The sequence below is a fragment of the Cynocephalus volans genome, chromosome 5, assembly GCF_027409185.1.
Source record: "Cynocephalus volans isolate mCynVol1 chromosome 5, mCynVol1.pri, whole genome shotgun sequence".
Classification (NCBI taxonomy): domain Eukaryota; kingdom Metazoa; phylum Chordata; class Mammalia; order Dermoptera; family Cynocephalidae; genus Cynocephalus; species Cynocephalus volans.
Genome location: NC_084464.1, coordinates 107,640,907 through 107,662,776, shown reverse-complemented (window position 1 = coordinate 107,662,776; position 21,870 = coordinate 107,640,907). Strand labels below are relative to the sequence as shown.

Sequence of the window (21,870 nt, the reverse complement as noted above, 5' to 3'; positions counted from 1 at the left end):
TTGGTCTTTCTTCCACTGTAAACTTCATGCGAGCAGGGAGTTTTATTCATTTTGTTCATTGTTGCAACTCTAGCATCTAAAGCAGTCCATAGCACATAATAGACATGACATTTTTGTTAAAAGATGGAATGAACCACTGAAATGCAATATAATTTCAATCAGTATTTTCTGCTGTTTTCTTTGCATTTCTGAATATTCGTCACTTTTTTTCCTTTTGTATATATAAGTGGATTGTATATTGATAGTGCTGATTCTTACAAAAGGTTGTATCTGATTTGATTGTATCTTGCTGAAAATCTCTGCTTTTGAGAATCCTTAAGATTTTAAAAGATGAATGCAGAATTTATTCTCTCCAATTATGTTGTCCCTATGTGTCACTATAATGTAAAATCCTCAGGTAGTATTGTTTCTAAAAGAGCTTTTAGGTAGTTAATTTAATAAATGTTCAGAGAACATTTTCTTTTCACCCTTTGTAAACACATAAGCAGTTTTTACACAGTTGAAAACATTTGTTGTTTTGCAGTACTTTTGAAGAGTATATACAGAGTTTTGAAACTGTTATTAAACTAAAGTTGTTATGGGTCAGCCCCGTGGCTCACTTGGGAGAGTGAGACACTGGTAGTGCTGAGGCTGCGGGTTCAGATCCTACATAGGGATGGCCGGGTGTGCTCACTGGCTTAGCGTGTGCAGACCACACCGTGCCGAGGGTTGCGATCCCCTTACCGGTAAAAAAAAAAAAAAGAAGAAAAGAAAGAAAAAAAACTAAAGTTGTTATGGCTAGGCAATAAATATCTCATTGCAATTCTGTGTAGCTATTTAGTCTTCATGATAATTCATGTCGATATCATATGTATGTGTCAGCAAGACAATAATTTGTCATTGTGGTTAGACCTTTTGCTTTACCATTGAAATATTGTCACTGGATTATCTGGGAATGAGGATCCATTTTTCACACTAGCCAATGTCTAATTAAAGTGTGGTTAAGGGACCAAGGAGGGCTTACCTCCCCAACAGGGCTCAGTAGGAACTGTTAACAGCCTTTGTGCCTCTGGTCCAACACCAAGTAGACCTAGCTTATTTCCCTTACCACTCACCACCGTGCAGTCTGCTAATTGTTGAGGTGAGTACATCTTAAGTCCCTTCAGTACTTGAATTATCTTTATTTGCCCCCCTCAGAGAAAGGACGAGAGTTCTTTAAAAAAAAAGCTGATTGAGGTTATTTGTGACTTCCTTGCTGCTTCTCCTATTATGCCATTTAATCAATAATTGACTGAATTCTGCATTATTTTCCCCCCTGCTGTTTCAGAGCTTTTACAAAAAGAAACCAACAAACATCTTTTTTTTTTTTTAAAGCACAAAGATTGATGACTTTTCACTCATTTCAATCAAGGCAAATTTTTATTCTTCACATTCAAATTCCTTTATACATTTTTTGTCCTTATGGTAATGGAAGTGCACTTTTCTCTTTTTTTCTTGAGGCAATATTTTATCTACAAGTGAAGCTATTGAAACCTTTTTAAAAATACACGTTTCTTTTAATAGCTATATATTTTGAGAATCTCAGTTGGGATAATTTTGTTAGAAAAGCAAAAAGATTTCTGAATGGAAAGTAAAATGCTGGAATAAGTGATTTCCACTGTTTAAATCAAGTGTTTTCTTCTCAAGGAAAGGAAGAACTTTTGATGTCTTTGTAGGGTATACAAGCATATGACAGGAACATATGACAGTTCATATTGTAAATCATGCCTCCTTGCTATGATTTGCTTGAAGTTTGTCTCACCACTTCATTGAGAATAGTAGAGGAATATGTTAGTTTAATGACTAAATTGTTTTTATATTTTAAGCTCTACAGTATAAATAAAAATACAGAAGTACTGTTAGAAGTATTTGGTTTTAAAAATGGCATTTTAAAACTAAACAGAAATAGCTGTCTAGGCACTTGAGGTTGACTCTCTAATAGTTATTTAGTAGGGAATTCGTAGATGATTAATATAGGTTATGAAGATATGTCAGATTGGTCATAATACTATTTAATAATCTGAATTCAGAAAAATTAGAATTCCTACTTTTTGGTAAACATGAGTAGAAGAGTGGTTATGAACATCTGCTTAGTGAACACCTGCTTCACTGTTTATTTGTGTTTTGGGGTGAAAAATTGCTTGACCTCTTTGAGACTCAGTTTCTTGCTTATAAAAGTGAAGAGAATATCACCTTCTTCACAGAATGCATTGATGAAATGCTGAATGCTTATCAGCACAGTGACCGGGCTACATGTTAAGATTATTCGTATTACTATATCATTATGTAGTTTTAACTGTATAATATGTATGAATGCATAATGTTTTATTAATAATTACTTTATTTCAGTTTCTTTCTGTTTTTTTTTGGAGGGGGGGGTGCTGCTGGCCAGTATGAGGATCCAAACCCATGACTTTGTTGTTATGAGCACCATGCTCTCCCAAGTGAGCTAACCTGCCAGCCCTCAGTCTGGATTGCTAGGTTTTAATTGCATATTAATATATATATTTTCTATGTATTTGCTTTCATCTTTCCTGAGCCTTTTGAGAGATGAAGACTTATTGTCCATAATTTCTGTAACAGTAGTGAATACTGTTGCTGCTATCCATCTCACTCCTGTTTTGGTACCATACAGAGGCAGCTTCTATGTCAAAAATCAGAAAGGGGAAAGCCATGATCAAAAGGCCCAAATAGGCCTTCTCTTATAAAAATAGTTCTTATATTTGAAAGCTGTACTTGACTACTTGTCCTCAGTTTAAAGGAATTATATAGTGGTAATATAGTTTTATATAATAATATTTCTACTACATAGATTTTAGAATTGGGATAGAAGTAAGTTCAAGTAGCAATATATGAATAATATATCTTAAAATATTTTATTTTTATCAAAATCTTTTTAGTAAAAAACGATAGTACCTTTAACCACCCATCTTCTTTGACAAGTTGGGATCACCAGAGGCAACATTTTTCAACTCTTTTAGCTTTTCCTCTGGTATGTATTTCCAAATAATAAAGTTCTACTGCTCTTTCTCAATTAATGACTTCTAGATATTACTTACTCATTTATTTATTTATTTATTTTGGATAAAGATGACTGGTAAGGGGATCTTCACCCTGCTAACTGATCATCCCTATATAGGAATCCGAACCCGTGGCCTTGGTGTTCTCAGCACCACACTCTCCCAAGTGAGCCACTGGCCAGCCCTGTTTGGATATATAAACTTTGTGTGAGGATTTATAAATTTTGGTTAGACAGTATTACAACTTTCAGATCCCCGTAAGGGCCAGCTGCCAAAAAAAAAAATATACTAGAACTAATATTGGTTAGGTAAATGTTTACTGCTTAGTCACATAGTGAACTATAACAACATTCTTTTCTAGGATGACTATTTTTCTTGAAGATAGTAATTGTTTTTGCTCAGTTTTCTTTGAATCAGCAATTCTTCCTATATGTTCCTGTAAAATAGCTCTTAGTACTATTTTCTACAAAGACAAATTTGTTAGACAATCTGTCAGTTTCATCTTTTTTTGTTTTTTTCCCTCTGAACCTAGGAATTTCTTTGCGTCTCTCCTGTATTCCATCTCCAATATTCCGGATTCCACATCTTCTGTTTTGCTTTTATTCCCTTGTTTTGGAGGAAAATATCCTCCAGTGCCTTCTTGAGAAAAGATGCATTAGCGATTTTTTTCCCCCCAATCTTACATAGTTAAACATACTTCTGTATACTTCTGTTTATAACCATATATTTGAATAGTAGTGTGGCTGGCTATAGAAGTCTCCATTCACAGTCATTTACCTTACAGTTTTGAAGGATTTTCAGTTTTTAGATTCCAGTGTTGTCATTGAGAAGTTTAATGCCAGTGTGATTTGTTTATCTCTGGAGTCTTATGATTTCTTGGTATTACGAAATATCACTTTGATGTACCTTGTAGAAGGTCTTTTAACTTATTATTATTATTATTTTCCATAACAGAGGATTAAATTAAATTAAATTAAATTTATTTTGTTTTATTTTTTAATTTTTATTGAATAAAAATTGATTGTACATATTTTTGGGGTTCAGCATTGAGATATATTGATCAAATCAATATTACTAACATATATATTGTTAGAAATTGTAATTATTCTTTATGCCCCTTGTCCAGTCTCTCCCCATCCCCCTCTCCCTCCCACCTCCCCCCTCTAATTACCCCAGATTTCTTCTCTCCTTCTGAAAGAATAATGGTTACCCTGTTGAATTGTTGCCTGGGTGATATGTACAATGCTGAGAGGTGTGATCAGGTACCCCAATATTATCATAGAGCAGGTGCTACTTCTGTCACTCTGAAATGGGCTTTGTGGAGAGAGACATCTTCTTTTATCTCTGCTGGTGACTCTCCTTGTGTCAGTGCACTCCAGTGGCTGGCGGACCATCTGCATGGTGGTTGTGGTGTCTAGCTGCTTTTGTGGCAGCCATGGCTATTGTGGTGGCTGTGGTGAGCCACCCCCATGGAGGTGATGTTTTTGGCATGCTTTGTGGTGCTGGCAGTGTACCTGGTTGTGGGGAGTGTCTGGTCACCAGCTCCATGCCTTGGGTCCATGGACGGGCCCCAAGGCGCTGGCGTGGTGTGCCTGGTTGTGGAAGAGGGGTCTGATCCACTTCTCCATAACTTAGGTCCCTGGGCGGGCCCCAAGGTGCTGGTGCAGTGTGCCTGGGTTTGGAAGGGGGGGTTCCAGTCCAAGAAAGTCTTTTAACTTATAAGACTGGGCACTTGGTGAGCTTTTTAAATCTGGCAACTCATGTCCTTTAGTTCTGGAAAATCTTTTGGCGTTTTTTTCCCTTGATTATCCCTTGTCCCCCACCCCACACATATTCGTTATTCTCATTTTCTATAATATGTCTCTCTGGATTGATCGACTTAGCTTCTCATCTTTCCTATTTTCTACTTGTCTTTTCATTCTGATTTTTTTCTTGTAGAGTTCCTCAACATTGTTTTTCTAAACTTCTGTTGAATTTTTATTTCTTCTATCATATTTTTAATTTTGAATTCTCTGAATATTTTCCCCTCAGTATCCTGTTTTATTTATTTATTTATTTTTGGCAGTACGGGGATCCAAAGCCTGGACCTTGACGTTGTAACACTGTTCTCTCACCAATTGAGCTGGCTAGCCCCCAGCATCTTGTTCTTATTCCATGGTTATTTTTTCTTTTCTCTCTGAGATATTAGTTACTTTTCTATTTTTTGTTGTTTTCTTTGATTTCCTTTAATTGTCTTTATTTTTTTCCGTTTGTTTCCTTTTTTTTAGGTTAGAGGCCTGCTTCAATATTGTATCTTAAATATTGTCTGTCCATTCACGTGTAATGGTCAGGCACTAAAATGTTGACTGGAAGCATTGTGTACATGGGCTGAATTTGTTGACTACCTGGCATCACTGTGCACCAAGGTTTCTCACTCTTGGCACTATTGATATTTTCGATCTGATAATTCTTTGTTGTGGGGCAGTGCTGGGCATTGTAGAATGTTTAGCACCCTCCCTTTCCCACTCTTGAAGAACAAAAAGTCTCCTGGCATTGTCAAATGTAGGTGGAAAATTTGCCCTTGATTGAGAACTACCACTGTAGACCCATTGACGTGAACTGGGCTGTTTCATTGGGGACTCTGTAATGTCAATATCTGTAGGACTCTTTTCTGGTGTCAGTCTTTCTAGAGAGGAAATTTTTAATTCCTTCTACTTGAGGGTTTAAGCCTGGCTTCTGAATTTCTGGGAGCCAGTGGAATATAGGGGCTGAAGGTTTTCACTTAATTAGTTGTTTTTCCCATGACTTCTCATCCTTGCTTATACCTGTTTTTCTTGTCTGCCAGTCCAGAGTTTCCCTGTTTACTTTGTCCAGAGAATAAACCTCCCATCTTCTGAGACAGTATAGGGAGGGATAGTGACTAATTGTATGGGATGGGAGGAATGGTCCTAGGGGAGGGTCTGTTTCTTTTACAGGCTTTCAACTATTCCTCTTGTTTTTAGCTCTGTATAACCATCTCTGTCCTCAGAGGTAACTGGTACTTTCAATTCCTGTGGGTTTCTTTGTTTTGTTTTGTTTTTGGTATAGTCAGAATTTGGTTGCTTGTTGTTGGAAACCCTTTTGTAGGTATTTAAACTTCAGCTTTATTTGAACTGCTAAGTCAGTTACTATTCCTCAGTTTGCTTGCCATTTTTCCAAAATTTACTGACTTACCTAGTGTGCTATTGTATTCTTTCTTGTTTTTCTTCTTTGTGAGTGTATAGTCTTATTATTTTACTGACAGTTTACTAGGGTTTAGAGCAGCAATAAAGATGAGCACATATGTTCAATCCAGAAGTAATATTAAACAGTCTAATTCCAAAGACTGTTTTATATTTTTACATGTTTTCTTACTTTTTGCAGGAGAAACTCAGATGAAGATTATAGGAATAGAACAGAAAAAAAAATTTTTTTTAAAGGTTTTAATCATTAGATATTTATCTAAGATTTTTATAGTAATTTACTTTCTCTTAGTTTGACTCAAGTGATTGTGGAAATAGAGTTTAGGGGACAAAGTACATATGAATGACTGTCAGAGAAATTGAACCAGTATTGATTGGCTATTGTTAATAGCAAAAGGACATCTTAGATTTTTAGCATTTTGTACTTATGCTCTTTGACTTTGGAAAAGTTATAGTTCTGCTACCTATTTTTTGTTTTTAGAGATAAGAAATTCTGGTTTTAAATTTTAATATCTAAAGCAGTAGAGTCTAATTCACTAGCCACTAGTCACTACTTAGATTTAAATTATTTATAATTAAATATGGTATGAAATTAAAAATTCAGTTTCTCAGTTGTACTAGCCAGGTTTCAAGTTCTAGGTAGCCACATGTGATTACTGACCGCCTATGATGCATCACTGCTCTAGAGCCTTCCCAGGTTAACATGGTTTATAATACATTGATAATTCCATATATATTGTGTATTTACTGAGAGGCTCAGAGAGGTTACTAAAAAGTTGAATTTGTTCAGCCATTATAATTGTCACATGCCCACTCAGTTTTCTTTAAAGCTTCAACTTGTGCGAGGAACTTTCCTTATATGGATTAAAATTGTGATAATTTTGTCTTTTGTTTGACTTCTCTGGTTTTACTTTTAATTGTTTCTTTTCCCCCCAGACAGTGCAATGCTTGCTAGACAGTGGTGCTGATATTAACAGGCCAAATGTATCAGGAGCCACTCCATTGTACTTTGCTTGCAGGTATGGTATTTTGTATTTCCAGCTGCTCCCATTAAAGAATGTTATATATCTACTACATTACCAGACATAAACATTTCTGTACATTTTCTAAAGCTCTCTTGTTTTCCCACAGATGTTATGCTTTAAGATGAAGTATGGTATTATGGTTCTATTACTTAACTGCATGAGGAAAAGTATTTTCTATTATATTTAACTGCCATTGTTTTTATGTTATAGGTGGGAGCTTTTGATTTACTTGGTTATTTCAATTTTAGGCTAATTACTTATTAACAAAAGACAAATCAAAAATCTAGCAATTCCCATAACTCACTTTATTAAGTAACCAGGTAAGTTCCAGTGGGACAAGCTATTAAAGTATGTCTTGGCCCAGAGCCATGTCTTTGCTCTCTCTGTGTCTATAATTTTTAAGAAAAATTCTTGAATCAGTTTTGCTAGGTACTAAGTTATGCATTAAGTTATTTTTGTACTTCTCTCCTGGTTCATTTTCTTTCTTTTTTTTTTTTTTTTAAATTTTATTTTGTCGATATACATTGTGGCTGATTATTGCTCCCCATCACCAAAACCTCCCTCCCTTCTCCCTCCCCCCCTCCCCCCCAACAATGTCCTTTCTGTTTGCTTGTCATATCAACTTCAAATAATTGTGGTTGTTATATCTTCTTCCCCCCCCCCCGGTTTGTGTGCGTGTGTGTGTGTGTGTGTGTGTGTGTGTGTGTGTGAATTTATATCTTAATTTTTAGCTCCCACCAATAAGTGAGAACATGTGGTATTTCTCTTTCTGTGCCTGACTTGTTTCACTTAATATAATTCTCTCAAGGTCCATCCATGTTGTTGCAAATGGCAGTATTTCATTCGTTTTTATAGCTGAGTAGTATTCCATTGTGTAGATGTACCACATTTTCCGTATCCACTCATCCGATGATGGGCATTTGGGCTGGTTCCAACTCTTGGCTATTGTAAAGAGGGCTGCGATGAACATTGGGAAACAGGTATACCTTCGACTTGATGATTTCCATTCTTCTGGGTATATTCCCAACAGTGGGATAGCTGGGTCGTATGGTAGATCTATCTGCAATTGTTTGAGGAACCTCCATACCATTTTCCATAGAGGCTGCACCATTTTGCAGTCCCACCAACAATGTATGAGAGTTCCTTTTTCTCCGCAACCTCGCCAGCATTTATCGTTCAGAGTCTTTTGGATTTTAGCCATCCTAACTGGGGTTAGATGGTATCTCAATGTGGTTTTGATTTGCATTTCCCGGATGCTGAGTGATGTTGAGCATTTTTTCATATGTCGGCCATTTGGATATCTTCCTTAGAGAAATGCCTACTTAGCTCTTTTGCCCATTTTTTAATTGGGTTGCTTGTTTTCTTCTTGTACAGTTGTTTGAGTTCCTTATATATTCTGGATATTAATCCTTTGTCAGATGCATATTTTGCAAATATTTTCTCCCACTCTGTTGGTTGTCTTTTAACTCTTTTAATTGTTTCTTTTGCTGTGCAGAAGCTTTTTAGTTTGATATAATCCCATTTGTTTATTTTTCCTTTGGTTGCCCGTGCTTTTGGGGTCGTATTCATGAAGTCTGTTCCCAGTCCTATTTCCTGAAGTGTTTCTCCTATGTTTTCTTTAAGAAGTTTTCCTGGTTCATTTTCTTGAAGCATACATTTTATTCACTTACTCATTCGTGTAATCAGCAAACAGCACTCACTGTGTGCCGTGCATTGTTATAGGTATTAATGATGTGGTAATAAACCCTGTCTCTTAAGGAGCTAACAGTGTAATAATTATACATTTGCACTCACACCACTACACACACATATGAGTATATATATGTACATTCACACACACACACAAATATGTATTAAATGCTACGTAAATGTAGTTTGCCATTAGCAGTAGTTCACACTATAGTGATTCTTCTCTTTGATTAAAATGAAGTGAATTGTAATATTTATTTAGGCTCTTATATTCAGATACAGAGCTCTCCAGAAAACTCCTACTTTTTAATCCTTTTTCATATCATTTTACTCGCTGTTTTAAACCAAAATACCTACTTTTCTTCTTATTTAGCTCTTCTTCTGGTATTTGATATTACTTTGATCAGACTGATTCAAATCTTCTATTGAATTGCCTTGTATGACTTTTGGATCTGTAGACTTCTAGATCTTATCTCAATCTAGTCATTTTCTTACATTATACTTATGATTTCATTGCTTGGCTAGAAAACCAATTCCTCCTATAGTATCCTGAACTTATGGATAATATCACTGTTTGATTCCCCAAAATCATTAACTATCCTGAGGGGTTATCTTTAAATGAGACCTTTATTTGAAGCTCCAGATTTGAATATACACCTGCTTGATTTAAATAATTGCTTAGAAGTCTCATGAAAAATCAGATGTTAACATATCCAAAATATAGCTTCTGATTTTCCTCTTGAAACCTTTCCTCCAGCTTTCTTAATCTTAATCAGTGGAATACTTTTCCTCCCAGATGTTTAAACCAGAAACCAGATCATTTTATTTCATTCCTCTTTCTTTCTGACCCTCAATTTGGGATTTATTTTTAAGTTCTGTAAATTCCACCTTCAGAATATGTTCTGAATCTCTACTTCTTTCCACCTCACTGAAATCGGGTTAAAGTTGTTACTGTTTGCCTACAGTATTGCAGTAGTCTCTTTACTGGTCTCCTTGATTCCTCTGTTGCATCCTTTTGATCTATTCTTTACTCCACAAAGTGATCTTTTTAAAAAAAATGGATCCACTTTTGTCACTTTATGTTTGAACCCTGTAGTTAAATCTTTTCCGTGTCTCTTTGTTGCATTTCAAATAAAATCTGTACTCTGCCCTGGCCTGTGAGACCTGCATGGTCTGATCGCTGCTCAGCTCACTGTGCTTGAGCCACATTAATTCTATTTGAGTTCTCTAAATGCATCCTACTCTTTCCAGTGGGCTTTCTACATGATGTTTGTTTTGCTTAAAATGCTCTTTTCTAGGCTTTTTATGTGGCTGACTCCTTATTCTTCACGTTTCTGCTTAACTCTTTTTAGGAAGGCAGTTCTTGACCAATATAAATAGGCCTCTCCCCTAATTTTCTGTCACAGCATTATAGCCATTTCCTTCATAGCACTTTATATTTTGTAATTGTTTATTTAGTTGTTTATAGTCTGTCTCCCTTGCTTGACTGAAAGCTCAATGAAAGCAAGAATTATATTTATTTTATTTACTGTTTTATATCCTATGTATAATTACAGTGTTTTGTACTTAGATGCTTAGTAGGGGCTGGCTGGTTAGCTCTGTTGGTGGAGTGCAGCCTTACAACACCAAGGTCACAGGTTTGGATTCCTGTACTGGCCAGCTACCAAAAAAAAATCAAATGCATTAATCAAAAAAAAAATGCTTAATAAAATTTTTTGAATGAGTGTATCATTGTAATTATATGCTTGAAAAATATATAAAATGATGCCATTTATAGTAGTTAATAAAATATAGGTATGTTAGTGTTGTAGAGAACTGGGATATTTCTATAGTTAATCTGAGCATAGGGATACAATAGAAAGATTTTTTAGAAGTACTCACTGCTAGTACTACACTCCCATCATTAAGTTTTAATTGGGCAAACATTAGATCTTTTTTAACAAAGATGATTAAACAAGTCTGTGATGAGAAGTAAAACAAAAAATTAAATTCGTCATTGTAGAATAAGGATGGTAGATTTGAAACATGGTTCATTTGCAGGTAGACATTTGATTGTATTTGTGATATCTAGATATAGGTTTATATTAAAATGTAAATTATTCCCAATGCATTGTCTCCAATAAATGAAAGGGAAAGGAATGTGGGAAGTAGAACGAGTTAACCCTGCAGACAAATTATAGAACTCTAAGGTAAAAGGCTAAATTGAATATAAGATTTTATCAGTTGAGAAGTGTCACTAGATATATTATCGTATGTCATATTAAAGGGTCAAATACTGGAACTGTTTTCTTTTTGAGTTTTTCAGTGAATTTAGATGGTATTGGGATATAGGGGAAAGAGCCTATGTTTTAAAGGTAGGGTTCAAATCCCAGTGCCAACACTATGCAATTTTAGTCAAGTTTCTTGACCTCTGAAGCTTTGTTTGTGCAATGGAAATGTTGATATTTGCCTTGTGGGACTATAGTGAGAATTAAATGATAAGGCTTATGTAAAGCATCCTGCAGAATATTCAGCACTTAGTAGTTGGTAGGTGCTCACTAGGCTCTAGCACACTTCTTTGCTCCCTAGTGAGCAGCATGAAGTTGTATTGTCTTTAATTTCTTTGCTATACAGGGGTTTCTAAGAAATATGATTCTTCTACCATGAAGACGTTTTATTTATTTATTTTTTTGTATTGCTGCTTTTCTTATTTTGCACAGTATTTAATAATGTAGTGCTTCTATGAGTGAGTCATTTTCAGACTGATTTTGACCTAAAATTACAATGGGAAGTGTTTTCCAGTCACTTTTCTTCTCTAGGTACTCTAGACAAGACATTGTAACTCATTAGCTTTCTTTCATGAAAATGTAGACACACATTGATTTTGCCCCCCCCACCAGCTGGGGCCCCCTGCCATTTTTACTTAGAAAGTTGCATTGCAGTTTGTTACAGGCGAACTCAAAGTACAGAGATAGCCCAGGCTAATGGCCTCCTGCTTACTAAATTTAACAATACCTATTTTATAACAGTATAAGGATTAAATCAGACTTTGCACAAAGGACTGAGCATAATGCTTGTCACCTAGTAGAGCCTAAATAAATTGTGCTTCAGGTCTCTTCTTGTTATTTTCTATAGTGCTGTGTCTTTAATTTTAATTGTCAAATGAATGGTATCTAAAGGTAAAGCTTATAATACAAGCATCGAATGTACTGAGTACGTATTATAAGCCAACTACCATGCTTAGTGCTATGGAACAAATCTACTGTCAAGAATCTACTCTAATTTAATTAGAAAGATTGGACACATGGATATTAAATAACTGTAAAAGAGATATCATTAAAGTTGAACAGAGTAGCCCCCCCCAACCGGTAAGGGGATCGCAACCATGCTCAGCCAGTGAGCGCACCGGCCATCCCTATAAAGGATCCGAACCTGCGGCGGTGCTACCAGCGCCACACTCTCCCAAGTGAGCCACGGGGCCGGCCCCAGAATAGCTTTTTAAAGTGGATTTCTCAGGACCTTGGCTACTTGCAAAGGTATCACTGTATCCCTAAATAAATTAAGTTACTTTTCACTTGACCTCTATTTTTAGGAATTATAAAGATTAGATTAGTGTAAATTATAAAGCAGTTGTCATTAACTGTAGTATGTAATATCTTGACCAACATTCCCAGCTTTATGGGAAATGATACTTGAAGAAGATTTCTTGCTACACACTAGAAAAGCTAATTACTATTGCTTTCAGAGGGATTGATGATTTACTTAGTGTCTTGATTTTCTGCTTTTTCATGGAATAAATTAGATACTGTTCTTAAGTTAGTTCTTTTCTATTGATATTTGTATTAAGGAAGGTAGTCAGAAGGTAGTTAGTATTATAACTGTTACAGGATTTTCTGGCGCCACATTCTTAGAAGCATCCCATTATGGTTTTTTTATTGTTTAATTCCTTTTGGATATAAATTATTTTTCATACAGCACTGTTTTGTGAAAGAGAATGAATAGTGTTTTAGTTTTTTAAAAACCGTTTCTGAGAAATCTTTGTAGTCTTTGAAATGACGTACTTCTTTAGATAGTGTTATTATGGAATGAGTATGTGTCTAGAAGCCCAGAGTTCTGAGCTCTAGTTTCACCTGTGCTTGAATTAGTTGCTTTTCTCATCTACAAGGAAAAGTTTTTGGATTAGATGTTCTTCCAAACTGTATGACTTCCTTGGGCGTTTCTTAAAAACAGCCTTAAATTTTTTCTTGTCTTTTTTGTGACCGACCACACCGTGCTCAGCCAGTGAGCGCACCGGCCATCCCTATATAGGATCTGAACCCGCGGCGGGAGCGCTGCTGCGCTCCCAGCGCCGCACTCTCCCAAGTGTGCCACGGTGTTGGCCCCAACAGCCTTAAATTTTAATGTCCCTAGATTAAATTTATTTTTTATTGCCTTTATCTAGGATCAGATGAGCTCTCTGAATAATGAGACCTAGAGTCTAGCGGTTGCTCCCCTAGAGTCGCTTGGTACTAGCTGAAAGAGTAGTATTTACTTATTTTACTTCTATAAGAAAGAGAACAATTAGAGAACGAGGCATGTGGATAGTAGAGCTGTTCATTCCAGGCCAGATCGAATAGCTATCATCAGAAGCCAAACTGTGTGTTTTGATAAAATGAAGGTTGAAAGGTAGATAGTATTTTTTGTTAATAACCTTCCCCCTTGAGCCCCCTCCAGTTCTCTTACTTTGATACTTTTCTCCTTCCTTTTTTTTTTTAAATTTATTTTTCTTTACAAAGTATTAAAGTGCCATGAAATGTGCTCGTTCTTGTTTTGATAATACAGGTTCTTTTGGACTAAGAAATCTAGACATTTGAACATGTGTGGTAGGAAGAAGGTCAGGCTAGAGTTGAGAAAGGGATTAGGAAGTGAGTGGAAAGGAAGAATAAAGCAGAAGCCTGAGTAGTAGTTACTTATCCCAAAGTATTGTGACTTATTTTAAGTAATGTGACCCAAGTTCGCTTCTAAGATTTAGTGGATCACTTTCTTATTTACATAGTGAAAATATAGTTTAACATTGGGAAAACTTTTCCTGATTGCTGAGGATGTAGTTCAGATCTTCCTGTCTTAATTTTTTTAATTGTTAATCTTCTACTGATTTGTATTAACCATCCATAATTCATAGAGAAACACTTTAAAAAGATTTTATTTTTAACTTGGTTCTATTTCTATACAGTCATGGTCAAAGAGATACAGCACAGATTCTTCTTTTGCGAGGAGCCAAATATCTGCCGGATAAAAATGGGGTAACCCCTCTGGATTTATGTGTACAGGTATATTTTTAATATACAATTGGCCTCTGACTTATGTTGGCTCAGTTTTAGTTTTTTGGACTTTATGATGCTGTGAAAGCAATACACATCCAATAGAAACCGTACTTCAACCCATACAGCCATTCTGTTTTTCACTGTTAGTTAGTACAGTGTTCAGTAAATTGCGAGATATCAGCACTTTATTGTAAAATAGGCTTTATGTTAGATGATTTAGCTCAACTGTAGGCTAATGTGAGTATTGTGAGCTCACTTAAGGTAGGCTAGATGGGGCTGGCCGGTTAGCTCAGTTGGTTAGGGTGCTGTGTTGTGTTGTAACACCAAAATCAAGGATTCGGATCCCCATACTGGCCAGCTGCTAAAAAAAAAAAAAAAAAAACCACACACAAAAAAAACAAAACAAAAGGGTAGGCTAAGCTAACCTGTGGTGTTTGGTAGGTTAGGTGTACTGCAGTAAGTGCGTTTCTGACTTATGATATTTTCAATTTAGGATGGGTTTATAGAGTTGTAACCCCTTACAAGTTGAGGAGCACCTGTGTATTCTGAGGTCCTTATCTTTATAATAGAAACAGAATGATAAAATAATTTTTTCTTAAATGAGAGGGTGGGTGCAACATTTTATTCTGTAATGAATACAAAGGTATTTTAAAATGTTTGTGGGAAAATGGAATTAAAGGTAATACTGACTTCCATGAACTTTTTGAAGACCCCTTGAAAGACCTTTAAAAGGAACTTTTTTTAAAGCTGATTTTTTTTTTTTTTGAAGCAGGCTGGTACAGTGAATAATTTTAAATCTTATTTTTAGGGTGGATATGGAGAAACTTGTGAAGTATTAATTCAGTATCACTCTAGGCTTTTCCAGACTATTATTCAAATGACACAGAATGAAGATGTCCGAGAAAACATGGTAATGTAATTGTGCTGGTAGCTTGTATTGAACAAGCTTTATTCAGGCTTAGCAAGACATTTTACAAATGTGGCTAGTAACTTTATTATTACTAATATTTTAATAATTTGAATTTTCTTATCTACATTACAGATTAAGTATGCATTATATAATAATTAATAAACTTTATGCTAATTTCCCATGAATCTTGTGTCCTCTGAATTTTTAATTCTCTCCTTAAGATAACTAGAATATTCCCATGGGTAGAGGAAAAAAATCTGAAGAGGAATATCATATTGTGAATGATAATCACTAGTTTACTGAGTTCTGTATTTATAATAGCTCTGCTCTTAGAAGAATTGCAGAATTTTAAAAATTCTCTTAAATTTTAGAAGTTTGAAATTAAATTCCATAAATTTGCTTTGTGGTTTCTATTCTATGTATATTTTTTATTGTTATTTTCACTGGATGATTTTGAACAAGGATTTTATATCATCTTCTCTATATATTAGCTTTTAAGTTTATGTAAGGCAAACTAACCGAAGGACTTTGTTTCAACTAATTGGCTTTAAGATGCTTATAAAACTAATAGTTAATATATTTGAATAAAATTTAATGAATTAGTATGTAATTACATTTTTCTATTTGTAAAAAATTTAGTTACGGCAAGTTCTGGAGCATTTGTCTCAGCAAAGTGAAAACCAGTACCTAAAAATTCTAACAAGTCTTGCCGAAGTTGCTACAACAAATGGTCATAAGCTGCTCAGGTAAGTGTTTCAGCATAAGAGCAAATAAGTAGGTAGCATTATCTGTTGACTTCATCTCCTGAATAGTTTATTCTGTTGGATGCCTTTTTTGTCAGTGGTAAGATATTATTAAAGTTTGCTGACTTAACATTGTTAGTTTTGTTTAGAAGGCCCAGGGTGATCTACTGTTACTAAAGAGACATTTGTCTCTTTAAAAAAAATAAAAATAGAGCATACTTAAGTGAATTTAGGGATATGTGTCTAGAATTTTATGAAATGATTACTTAGACTAGTCACTTAAGTAAATGTACATGAATAAGAATCAAGAAAGTTCAGGAATCTTGATCACTAATTTATAAAACTCAGTATAGGCTACTATTCCACCTTTCATTTTACCCTCATGATTCCTTATAAGGTTTTCTCCCTGAACTGTCCTCAGTTTGGTTCTTTATTCTTTCCAGAAAATTCTGTAGTTTTAGTAGCTCATCATTAAGTCCGTGGAGTCAATGCCTATATATTACTTAAATTTCTATATGTAGCATTTTCCTGCAGCTGTACTTCTTTGTATGTTGTTAACCAGCCCAATTAAGAGTAAGCAGCCATTGGGAAATGTTGAATGTGTTGTTATTTCTTAGCTTACAAATTTTGAACCCCTTTGGATGCTCTCCCCTTTGTATTATTCTTTTTACTAATCACTTCTACTTTTAATACATTGACAAGTTATGATCTTTTCCCACCTCTGTAGTTGCAGCCGAACTTTTTGCTGCCAACATCATGCTGCTACTATTTGTAAATCAACTGCATTGCCAAATTAATTGTTAGTCCTTTGTTTCAGTTTTCTGTGGGAATTTCCATATACTTCAGATCAGAATCACATTCTGTACTATTTATTAAAAGGTCCTTTGCTAGGTCCCTTATGCTTCATGTTATCAAGATCACCTTCTTGTGTTCTTTTAACCATGTAGTCTTTCATCAGAAATTCTAAATATACCATTTGCTAATGTTTTTTATTATTCTATTTTTACCTTTGAGACTACTTTTAGACTCCGTCTATAAGATTCATTGAATTCTGGCTTTTCATAATGCTCTCCTTTCATTTAGTCATTCCCAGTAATCCATGTATTTGATGAAGCCTTTCTAAGCTCCAGACATACTAATAAAAGCATGCGCACTGAAGTCAGCCAGACTCAGGTTTAAAACCAGATGTGACCATTTACTAACAATGTGACCTCAGCAATTAACTTTTTGGAGTTTCCCTTCATCATTTCCCCATCCATCTAAAACATATTTTTGAGTGCCTACTATCCACCAGGCCATCTGTTAGGTGATTGTAAATAAAACAGGCAAGATCTCTTCCTATGTTGAATTTAAAGTCTAGTCAGGAATTTTTTGGGGCAGGGATGGGTGGCTGTCTGGCAGGGGATTCCAAACTAGTCAAGATTTTATTGGATTTTATTCCATTTTGTTGGAAAATGTTAGTATCTTAATGAGTTGTTGTGAGAATGAAATAAGATGCTGTGAAGTGCCAAGCATAGTGTCTGGCACATGGGTAGAGATGATGATGATGATGATTATGTAAATGGAAAATGGTGAAGATGATGATGACCTTAAATACTCCATAATACTATTTAACCTGTTTTCTTAAAAGTGGCAGGGAGATTAGTGGAACAGGAGAAACAGGGTAGGAAAAAGGGATCCATGGCCAAAACAAGTTTTAATCAGCCTACCTGTACTGTCTCACCACTTACAATGCTACCTTTCAGATGCTTTATGAAATCTGTTATTATTGTGGCCATTTTTGGCCTGTAAATATCTCTGTTGGAATTGGTGGTGAGTATTGGTTGTTAGTATTGTGTTAGAATTTACTGCACTGTTATCAAGGTAGATTCTTAAGAAGATATCAAATACCAGTTATTTTCCTCTGCTGATTTATGTTTAATGATATTTTGCAGATTGTCTCCTTTTTGTTCATTTATTTGTGAATCATTTTATATTTCTTAACCCACAATGTGGAGTGATTTTGGCCATTTATTTTAATATAAATTTTCATTAAGAAAATAACAGATTCACATATATATTAATTAGTGATAATTGAGATGTTATCTAACACTTTTAGAAAAATGGGTAGCCTATTATCTAACTGATTCTAGGGATATATACTAAAGATAATAAACATTTACTGAGGGCCCCTCTGCATTTAATGCTGTGTTTGCATTGAAATAAGAGTTATCTTCCTTTCTATATATTTATGATTGAAAGTAAGGAGTTATCGATGTGCAGATGAACAGAGAAATCATAGCTAGATGCTAAGACACTGAATAGGAATAAACTTATATAAATCAAAGGTAAGTACATCAATAGAGCTTTGAGTTAGGAAATTAAATTTTTAAAACTTTTATATTGAGACAAGGTGGCTTTGGAAGAAATGATCATTTCATGATCAACTGGAGAAGGGTATGATGAAGTTGAGATTTTATGATTTTTTTTGTAAAATACAAAAGAGGCATTTTACTGGTTGGAAAGTGAGAAAACAACCTTTTTTTAAAGCAGCAATTCAGCTTGGAAGAAGTTTCAACTGGGTGAAGTAATATATAATTATTAGACTATATTAATAATTGGGGATGATATTCAGATTCCATTATTTAAGAAAGTACAAGGATACTTTAAAAAGTTCATGGAAAAATAGAAGATAATATGAATCTTTCCATGAACTCTTTGAAGACCCCTCATACTTCTTCCCTTAAATAAAGTAAGATAACTCAGGAAGTATTCCCTAGATCAGATATTTAAAACAAATATTTGTGTACAGTATGTGGTAATTCTGCAGAGGAAAATCAAATTCACACCTCTCTTATGGAATTAGAGAGTTAACTTTGTAAAGAGCTGCAGCACAGTAAAAAAAGGAAATAGTTGCAACCAAACTACTTTTCTATTTTGTCAGTGTCAAAAATCTTATGATATAAAATTCGAAACACTTCTTAAAGAGGAATATGTAAAAGTCAGTATGTTAATTAATGATTCCATACACATTTGATTAAAAGTTACTAAAACAAAGAAAAGGTTTTGCTAATGTGTTATAGCTATCCTAGTCAAATGCAGTATGGACAGCAATAGCTATTATATTTTACTAATACTTGTAGCTGACAGCTAATTTTTATTGATTTTTTATTTTTTATTTATTTACTTTTTAACTTTTATTTTGTCGATATACATTGTGGTTGATTATTGTTGCCCCTTACCAAAACCTCCCTCCCTCTTTATTGATTTTTTAAAACAATTTAATAATTCTTAGAATGAGAAAACAATATGAAATATTGAAGTGAAAAATGTCTATGACATGTTTGGTTTACATGTCACCAGGATAGAAAATGCCCTCTAATTTGGCATTTATCAAACTAGAATACTTGGAAGTAAGCATTTGTTTTTCCCACATTATTAATCCTTATTTTTAGTGTTGAAGGATTTCTAAAAATATTGTAGAGGAAGATTTTAGTGAACTGGGTAAAATACACATAGAGGAAGAAAAAGTAAGCTTTTGATAATTAAATTTGTACAAAGATAATTATGCCATTCTGCCCAAAAGTTTATGCAACTCTTTACTCTGCTTTTGTGCTACTGTAACACAAGATAACTAATGCTAGAGATTTCAAAACAAAACCCCTTCCTGAACAAAGAAAAAAAATTATTTAAAGCTATGTCATTAGATTCAATACAAAATAAAAAAAAATACAATTCAATCCGTCACTTTTTCTGTGGAAGAGTAATGATTGATATTTGTAATTAAGACCAATCACAAGGCATTATAGGATTCTGAAGGACTTTCTGATTTGTCAAAGAAAGTTTGTTATATTCAGTATGATTTAGTGTTAATTGGATTTTAGTCATCTTTTTTGTCATGGTGGGATATATTTCCTATATTTATATAGGGTCATAAGATATCCCTTTTTATAGAGAATGACCCTGATGCAGATCATCAGCAACTGTAAGATTATTCAATTTGTCAATGTTCTATATGTGAACAATTGGTTACTATTCTGGAGTGGGGAAGGAATATGGGGTTGTGGATGGAATGGCAGAAGGTTCAACCTTTTCGTTAAAATAATTTAGTTGTGGATTGGCCTAAGAACATAATCAACATTTATGGCATTGCTTCTCTGTGAAATGTACCCAGAGTTCTAAAGAATAAGTTTAATTTACAAATATACTTTTGGAAGTGAAAGTTGGGGGTTGCCTTGAAGTTGGTGCCTCAAGAAAACCAATGGTTTTCCCAGAGGTGGTTTACTTCATATTTTATGTTATGCTTGTTGGTTATTTTCTGAGTACTTAAAAGTTAGTAATTTTTGCAATGAAAATAATGTATATTTGGTAACTTCTTGTTCAACAAACCATTCCATTTCCTATTATGTTAGGAATAGAATTTTACTCCAGTTATATTCTGAAACAGATGATTAGTGGGATGAAAATGTTTTAAAATAGGTATTTTAAGATGTAATTTGTTTTACTCCATCTAATCTGTTCATATTTTAATTTTATTTTAAGCCTTTCTAGCAATTACGATGCTCAAATGAAGAGCCTTTTAAGGATCGTGAGGATATTTTGTCACGTCTTTCGAATTGGTCCATCCTCCCCCAGTAATGGAATTGATATGGGCTACAATGGGAATAAAACTCCAAGAAGCCAGGTGTTCAAGGTCAGAAAAGTATATGATGTTATTAGGAAAACAGATGTAAAAGAGATGAATTTGACAAAGCATGCATTCATTAATCAGAAACCTCATGAATAGGACGTAAGTTGGGTTCATATCCGTATCACTTTTTTAAGTTAGGCACGTCTTTTCCCTTTCAACTCTGTTTAATCAACAGCAAATCTTAATTGATGAGCTTTCTATATTTTTCTTATAAAATTTTTATTCTGTTAGTGTTTATCTAAGGGTAGAGATAGTATAGTGTTTAAATTTAATTTTATTGAACTATGGATTTTTGATGTAATATGCAGTCACCATGTTTTTTTTAAAAAATATTTCTTATTAGGAAGGAAAGAAAATACCAGTTTTTATTTAGATATTTTGTGTGTGTGGATATGTATGCCTTTTTTTTTTTTTTTTTTTTTTGGTGGCTGAATACTTGATCTTGGTGTTATAACAGTATGTGTTTTTAAAATAAGGTTACTTTCATTTATTGGTTTACTAACATTTAATTACTGGGATCACTTCAGGGAAGACTCATCGAGATAGTTTCTTTAAATATTTTGTATTGGGTCAGTTGCCTTTTCTATACAAGCACATTGGATGGAATCCTTGGAAGAATGACTATATAAAACCCAAGGCAGTGTTGCTACTGTGTTAATTTATTATTTTATGAAGTAAACAACATGAATATGGCTACAGTTGTTATTGTTAATTTTTTTTTTTGGTGGCATATTTTTAAATAACTCAAATTTTGGAAAAATGTGTGATTTAGTGTAACTTTTTAATGTTATTTTTTAAAGGTAATTTTTCTTAAGAGATTTTCATAGTATAGTATTTGCTTTCAAGTTCATAAAAACATATTTCTTTAAACAGTCTTTTGATTATAAATATGGATTATGTATCCAAAAAGTGATATAAATGTTTTTATGTGCCACTTTCTTGAAAACTAGTTAGGATCGACACATTTACTGTCTGTAAACTTTGCAGCTAAATTAATGATCTATGCTAAATTATTTTCTTACATGGAAAATTTTTGGCAGATACTTACAAGTAAATGGTTTGCAAGCATTTTGACAATGTAGATTCTTTAATACCTTGAACAGATACAATAGTCTTTTAGAAAGGTACATATAAGTGTCTGTCAATCTATTTGTTTCACTCTCTTTTTTTTTTAGTGTAGGAAAGAAAGTTTTCAGCCAAGCATGTATATATATCTACGTATTTCTTTTTTTCCTCTCCTTTTCCCCCCTATTATGCCACCTCCTGGAAGAACGAAGTGATGCATCTTCTTTTAATTCAGATTTTGGCTTTTCA

The 21,870-nt window shown here is 34.1% G+C and overlaps 1 protein-coding gene across 4 annotated transcripts in view; it reads left to right on the top strand.

Moving 5' to 3' along the window:
• The window catches only part of HACE1 (HECT domain and ankyrin repeat containing E3 ubiquitin protein ligase 1), a 94,648-nt gene that overhangs the window by 28,983 nt on the left and 43,795 nt on the right, over positions 1-21,870 (top strand). For 3 of the 4 annotated variants that reach the window (XM_063096419.1, XM_063096421.1, XM_063096418.1), the window contains exons 7-11: positions 7,175-7,257; positions 14,144-14,240; positions 15,043-15,144; positions 15,784-15,890; positions 20,409-20,559. In XM_063096419.1, the coding sequence (XP_062952489.1) occupies positions 7,175-7,257; positions 14,144-14,240; positions 15,043-15,144; positions 15,784-15,890; positions 20,409-20,559 (540 nt within the window). The remainder of the gene's footprint in view (positions 1-7,174; positions 7,258-14,143; positions 14,241-15,042; positions 15,145-15,783; positions 15,891-20,408; positions 20,560-21,870) is intronic. The other variant, XM_063096422.1, reaches the window with a different exon arrangement.